We start from the raw sequence: 7,847 nt of genomic DNA on the forward strand, positions 1-7,847 counted from the left end.
TAAATATATATATAGTATATACAGTACAGTATGATACTGTATGGTTTCAAAGCCACTACAGTGCAGTATGTGTGAAATATTTTTCTTAATCCAAATGTAAAGTTAAATTTCTCATTTCTTAAAAAAAACTGAAACAGGCACATCACGTTCACAAGCTATAATAATAAACTAGTTTTATACATCTCGTGATGTAAAAAATATGGCCAAAAGGAGCTCTCTAAAGGTGAATTCCAAGCTGAAAACACAAAACTCAATGTGTCTTCTCTATAACTCTTCTTCTTATTGCTTGTTTGTGGTCATTCATTATTGTTAATAATATATTTCGTATTTCATTTAAAATGGAATGTTTTTATACAAGTATAAAAAGAGGCAATAGAAGATGTGTCTCCTCTATAACTCTTCAGTTTACAGAAAAATTCCCCCACAGTCACACAACATTGTCCATGACCTTCTTGTATCTAATTTCCAGGGAGTAATTCTATAACAAAAGGGAACAGCACATCAGTCGTTGATTATGGTTAAACAGCACATACGATGTGTAATGGAATTTCGGTGTTCACTTTCCTGTAATTTGTACAAAACCATGACATCCCATCAAGATTTGGTACTAAGAAACAAGGGGAACTCCACAGACTTGTTTGTTTGAACTAAACCATGCTCCATTAAATAATATACAGCATATCAACTTCTGTAACACTTTTAGCTCAGCAGGATTTATGCGACAAGAACAGTTTTTAAAGACTGTGACATTACCCATGTGTATATCACTTTACGACACAGGTTTGAGTCCGATTGTCTGTTTATAAAAGAGAGTGCCTTCCAATATATTTAATTATGTCTTCTTTTTCCTCTTCAACTATATGAGGCGAATAGAAAGTCAATCATTCAGGATCTCGGAGTTAAATAAGAGCTTTGGTCTAAAATATTTTGCATAACAAGAGCGTCCACATCTGGGGAGTATAAACTAGCAAACAACAGAGTGAGTAACTGGCTCACTTAAAGGTGTCTTCACTGTCATGGTACGGTTTCAAAATATTGATAAGCTGATCTCCAGTTACTGGCAATTGTAAAAATAATCCGCCTTTGTGTAACTCAAAGAATTCCGTGAAGAAATTCAATTTTGTCACACACTCAAGCCAGAGCCTGTTTTGCCAGAAACAACCTCCCTGTAAGTCTTTGGACTGCGCAGTACTGTACAGTACAATATATGGATTAAAGTTTAAAATTTAAAGTTAAATTGTTTGGGTTTACTGGTTGCTGAAATTTGGATTAGGACAAAATATTGATTTTTCAATGCAGATATAAACCTGAAAGAAGCACATCACATTCGCAAGAAGCTATAATACTGAACCATTTTTTTTATATTTGGCTATGTAAGAAACAAACCAAAAGTAATGCTCTGATCAGGCTTTGAACCACCTGGGTGCTGCGTGCTACATTACAGTACATGAGCGTTTCATTGTCCATTACCACTATAAGGACAATAAAAGTTTTTTTTTAAAAATCCAGCTTTTTTTACAATAACAACATGTTTTCTTAGAATAGGATAAAACACTATAGCTTTTTATGAACTACAGTATTTTTTTTAATGTTAGAACAAGCACATTAAAACTTTTCCAAAATAATAAGTTAAAAACTTTCATGCATAAAATATTTATGAAGAGGGTGGAATACTGTTCTACTGCATGTGCATTAGGTATGTATTACATTATACTTCTGTTTTTAATTTCTGCTACCAAAATTTACCCTTAGAATTTCTGCATGTGGATGTAAATCTGAAAGAGGCACATCACACTCACAAGTGACAGTTTAATAATAAACGCTTTTTATGTATCCAACTGAGTTTTTTTTTTTTCATAAAAGATACCTACTTTTTAATTAATGTAATATATTTATACACCGTTTAAAATTAATAAAAGTCTAAACAGCATACAACTTATATTCTTCAATTGTAAAAAGATTGACTCAAGGGGCTCAGCATTGACCAGATTCAAAACCAGACGTTTTCTGGCAATAGCACTAATGCTTCCACATGGCATGTAAAGCATTCACTGCACCACCTGGTGGATTTACAAAATAGTGTAGTCCAAAAACGATTTAAAAAATGATACAAAGTGATGCAGGATGCAGGATGCAGGATGCAGGATGGCTGGATCTGTTGATTAAACATACAGTAATGTTTAAATGTTTATTAACCCATTAGTGCTATCTTGTGCTAATCATACTGTACAGTATTATGATTAAATACAATATACAGAATTATTAGCAATTGTGTATAGAAATAAGAAAACAGATTTTTTTTTTAGATTTTGATTGTTAAAAATATACAGTTGTATGCAAATGTTTGGGCAACCCCTAGTCAAATTGTATGTTTCACTGAATCTCTAACTGAAAAGAAGATGACACAACCTATGCAGGGTACAAACTTAAACATGAGCACCCTTCCATTTGATTTAATAATACTATTTTTAAGGCCTCAAAACGTCATTGACTAGTTAGGCTTTAGATTAAACCAGGTGAAGACAATTTCAGAGTTGAATAATTACGTCTTCTACACTTCTACCATCTCAGGATGTTGTGCCAACTCTCAACAACCATGGGTACCTCAGAACAGCTGACTTAAAACTTGTAAATAAAGATATTTGAGTCTTACAAAGCAAGAAAAGGCTATAAAAAGATATCTAAATGTTTCCAGCTTGGAATTTCCACCGTCAGAAACATTGTTAGGAAATAGAAGTTAAGGGGAAGTGTTAAAGTCATGGCAAGATCTGGAAGACCCAAAAAATCATTGATAGATCTGCTTGTAAACTGGTCAGATGTGCAAAGTAGAGCCCGCATATCACTGCAAAGAGCCTGCTGAAAGGTTTAGCTGACACTGGAGTAGTGGTACACAGTTCCACAGTACAGAATCCCTTACAGAAAAATGATCTGCATGTACAGTAGGAGTTGTCACAAGGAAACGTTCCCTACGACCTCATCACAAAAGGCAATGTCTAAAGTATGCAAAACAATACTTGGATAAGCCAGAAACATTTTGGAACAAAGGATGTGTGAGAAGCCTATTGAACAGTGAAAAGCACTCCCCCGCACTGCTGAACAAGACTCATATAGAGACCCAGGGCCTCAACAGAGCACCCAAGGGACCCAGGATCAATCTCTCAGACTTCACCTGCACCCACAGAAGCAGTAACTGCCACCTGGTCCCCCCAGGCTATCTGGAAAGACAAAGGCCACAGCTGAGAACTGAGAGCACAGTAAACATCTCTAGGATCTCTTCCAATTTGCGGTGACACGCCATGACCTTGGTCAAGCCAACCTGTCCTAGTTCCACATCAAAACTGTTGACACACCTGTTGACAAAATTGGAAGTAAGCAAGTGTACTTTGAATCGAAGCCAGGATTGTGGCAATCACAACAAAGAGTTGTCTCCACAGCATACGATCTAAGTGTACTGCCTCAGTAGTTGAGCTGTAGGAAAGTGGTCAAGGAATTAGCTTCAAAACAATTGCTGGGTAGTTTATTCCACACTGCCATGACCCTGTATTTTCTTTCCACTTTCCACTTGTGTCCTGTGCAGTATCCTTTAGTCTATATTATCATGAGGTAATTGAAATGCCCCTTTCAAATGTTCATCAGTTTATTCAACAGCTTAAGGAATTGCTGCTCAACGGATTCTTAAAACACTGAATTGTATAACATACAGTTTTAAAGGTCAATCACAATACTATTTTGGCTTGGTATCTATGATACTGGAGCTGGTCTACAACTACATTTGCACACAAGGTCTCCTGCAGAATCCAAAAACAGTGGAGTTCTTAAAGCTGTTTTTTTTCATGTTAGTTTCACAATTCAACCATGTAGTTTACTTTAAATTGTAAACTAGAGGAAGAAGAGGTTAATCTCATTAAGAATCTTCTATACAGTTACTATTCAGTGGTAAACAAGGTGGCATGGTGGTACTGTAGTTAGCACACCTGAGGAAGGCTCCACGGCCGAAACGTTGTGTTCTCTTCTTTTTTTCAGCATGGAATAAACCTATTACTTGTTCCTTTGCAGCCTACGCATGCTGATGCAGCTACCCACCTAAACTACAGAAGTTAGCATAGTAGCCTTGCCTGCTGTTGCCCTGGGTTCAATTCCAGACCTGGGGCACTATCTGTGTGGAGTCTGAATGTTCTCTACATTCTTGGGTGGGTTTCCTCTGGGTGCTCCAGTTTTCTCCCATAGTCCAGGAACAAACTGATAGGTTAGCTGGCGTCTGGGTAAACTGGCCCTGGGTGTGAGTGTCTGCTGTTCATAACCACTGGTGAAAATAACTGGAATGTCTAAAACAAAGAGAAAGTATCAGTATATAAGTATTTTTTTTACAGCAGCAGGCCAAGTTAAATAATGTATCTGCCAAAGTATGCGTGCTGATGCTGACGTAATTATTCAATCTATAAGTGACACTTGGTGAAGAAATTGGTAGAGTTTTAAATGTTTCACAGTTCCCACATCATGAGCCTGGATTTGCACTACCTAGTAATTCCTGCATGCTTTGCAGAAGCGCAGAGAGCTGAACATAACTACAGTGACAGAATGACCGATGGAAAGAAAAGCAGCATAATTCAGTGTTTGGAACAAGTAAAGGTTTGTTTCATGCTGAAAAGAGAGGAAAGGAAACACAATGTTTCGGTTGTGGAGCCTTCTTCGGTTGTGAGAAACCAGAAGAAGGATCCACAGCCAAAACTTTGTGTTTCCTTATTCTCTTTTCAGCATGGAACAAACCTTTACTTGTTCCTTTGCAGCCTATGCATGCTGACTCAGCTATGTACTTGAACTAAATTAGTTTTTGATTTTCTATAAGACATCTATTCACAAATTACTATTGTTGTCTTTAACAAAAAGTCTGTTAAAGAATAAGAGTTAAAGCAATAAACATATTGATTGAAAAGACGTGTGTAAGTTTCATTTGTAATCCAGCAACATCCTAAAACATTTAAAGGGTCTGGATACTTTTGCAAACCCCCGTATATTCATTTATTTATCTCTGTTTTCCTTCTGTAAATCTTTTTTGCTGCTTGAATGCACTTTTAATTCCTTTTTATTTAACCACATCCTGGTCTTTGGATTCATTTTGTAATCCTCTAATCCTTTCATGAAGTTAGTGTAATATTGATCGGAATGAGCTATCACCTAATTAAATATTTAAAGAGCTCTCTGAGCCAAATCCTTTACGTTAACCAAAGGAAGATTTCGTGTCTCAGGTGACAGTAAAAACGCCTTTTTTGTAGCCATTCCTCCTGAGATCGCATTATATAAAGGAATGATTCTGCATCAAACTTACTGATCTGATGACATTTCTCTTTCATCACCTACAAAACATTTAGACTGTAAGTACTCTCTGTGTATGTACTGTTTGTGTGTCTGTGTGGGGTTTCTTCTGGTTTGTGCTCCATACAATTTTTCTTTATATATCATTTAATTGTAAATTCAGACATGTTCATCTGCATATATATATATATTCCTTTATCTTTCAATGTTAAGTGAAATATATATTGTTACACCACATACACTTTTGTTACACATCTTAATTGTGATCAAAATTTGTTCTGGTTGAGACCATATAAAGCTGCTCTGCTGTTGAGTAATTTTTGCTCTTCTTCTCAACATAATTAAAATAGTTCCATCTTCTCATATCTGGATGCTGCTCTACGGAGACCAGCATTGCATCTCTGACCACGCTTGATTTCCTTTTTTTCTTTTCTCTTTTTATTATTTTTGTGCAAGATTTTGATTGTTTTATACTCGTACAGAGTGCAGGATGTGTATGTGCAGGACGACATGGCGATGGCACTGTATGATATAACTTGTTGAAGCGCTTGCTTAGCTGTTGCTGTTATTGTGTGAACTGCATGGCTCTTGCTGCTAGGTACCGGATAAAGGCGGTGTTGGTTCAAAATATAGCTAAAAATTCCTCTTCCCTTTGATGCACTGCTTGCCCAACTTCCTCAAGACACTGAATTCTACACAGTGTTACATAGAACAGATGAGTAACAGATGGTAAATATTTAAATGTACAGTATTTCATACCGAAATACCATAATCTTGTACAAGAGTCTACAGGACTCTATTGGAAGGATATGACACGAAATTTCCGATATGACGAGAAATTTCATCATGTAGTGTTTTGCTGACGGTGGTGCCCCAGAATCTCCCATAAGTGCTCAATAGGGTTGAGATCTGGTGACTGGGATGGCCATGGAATATGGTTTACATCATTTTCATGCTCATCATGGTGACCACCAGTGCCCTGTGGATGGGGCATTGTCATCCAGGTGTATTTCAACTTCCATCAGCATAGAAATGCTGCATCATAGGATGATCATGTTTACACAGAATAGCTTTGTATTTATTGGCATTTACCTCTAAGGGGTTGAGTGGACCTAATCCATGCAAGGAAAATGCATCTTAACAAAGACCCAGATCCCTTCACAATAGGATTCAAGCAGTGGAGCCTGTTGGCTTCTTTTGGTGTGCAATGTGTACTCGTCTGATTGTTGAAAAGAGGCTGAAGGATGCCTCATCTGACCATACAACTTTTTTCCACTGCAGAGTATACCATTGCTGGTGTTCCCTGTACCACTTCATTCACAAAAATGCATCTTTAGGTGAAACAAGCAGTCCATGCACTGCAACCTGGCTACAGTATCCCTCTCTGTGAACGTCTTATAATGTCTTAACTATAAGCATTTGTCCACAGTTACCCTTAGCTGATGATGACTTCCTTTCAGACCCTTCCATGAAACATCAGCAAGTTGAGCCATATTTGTCACTGAAGCTCCTGCCAAACGTGCCCCAACAATTGCCCTTCTCACTGAGTTTCATCCTCCAGCCAAGGTAACCAAACTAATCTGCAACTTTTATACATGAACCTAAGCATGATGGGATGTTCATTTTCTCTCTCCATTCTTCTATTTCTAGAGAAACATGATGACCCAGACGATGGCCACTCTGCTGCTGTTCCTCGTGGTTGTGATTGTAGTGCCTGTGTTGGGACGCTGTCCACCCCCTGCCAATGAGACAGCCTATCAAAAATTCTTACGACAGCATTACAATAGCTGTGGCATGGGTACTAAAGATTGTCCTTCGGTAATGAGTAAAAGGTGCATGGGCAAGCCCTGCAAGGAAATAAACAGCTTCGTCGTCAATACCACGCCAAAACAGATCCAAGATGTCTGTGGCAAAGGGGGCAAGCCTTTGAGTGGTAACCTGCGCCAAAGCACCTCTCCCTTCCAAGTTCTCACCTGTAAAAACAAAGGGTCCGAACGCCCCCCTTGTAAATTCCAGGGGGTCAAAACCCCCAGATACATTGTCATCGGCTGTAATGATGAGAATTACCCTGTGCACTTTGATGAAAGTATAGTTCCATAACTGGATTAGCCTGGCGTCTGCTTTATTCTGTAAAGCCATTCAAATAATTTCACTTCCACTCTTCAATTTGTACGTTGATGCATTTAAATAATGAAACGCCGTGAGAGGGTACTGTGTTACCACATTACCCTCTAACATGCTTTTGTCAGAGAAACAACCACCTTATAATTTAAAATACTGTATATGCACTCAGCTCCAATGAGGTTGTAGAGCAGTGGGTGAACTATCCCCTGTCAACTTTCAGACAGAGAAGATATCTTGGGAGTTATCACTCATCTTTTAAAAATTGAAAGTCAATATTATGAAGAAGGAAGAGTTATTTGAATTAACACAACAGCTCTCGAACTTTTTTAAAGTGTCAAACTCGTTAAACTAATTTTTTTCTGCAACAATGCCAAAAGAACACAGTAAATGTTTAATGTCAACATCTTGTT

The 7,847-nt window shown here is 37.7% G+C and overlaps 1 protein-coding gene across 1 annotated transcript; it reads left to right on the forward strand.

The window, feature by feature from the left end:
• Positions 1-6,984: 6,984 nt before the first annotated feature.
• On the forward strand, positions 6,985-7,413 carry LOC148815823 (angiogenin-4-like). Its single transcript, XM_088904707.1, has one exon. The coding sequence runs from the start codon at positions 6,985-6,987 to the stop codon at positions 7,411-7,413; it is 429 nt and encodes a 142-aa protein (XP_088760833.1).
• The last annotated feature ends 434 nt before the right edge of the window (positions 7,414-7,847 follow it).

The sequence above is a fragment of the Atractosteus spatula genome, chromosome 24 (genome assembly GCF_055471065.1).
Source record: "Atractosteus spatula isolate fAtrSpa1 chromosome 24, fAtrSpa1.hap1, whole genome shotgun sequence".
Classification (NCBI taxonomy): domain Eukaryota; kingdom Metazoa; phylum Chordata; class Actinopteri; order Semionotiformes; family Lepisosteidae; genus Atractosteus; species Atractosteus spatula.

What these genes read in the sequence shown, in the direction of transcription:
- LOC148815823 (XM_088904707.1), top strand. Translation starts at nt 6,985, where the DNA reads ATGGCCACTCTGCTGCTGTTCCTCGTGGTTGTGATTGTAGTGCCTGTG.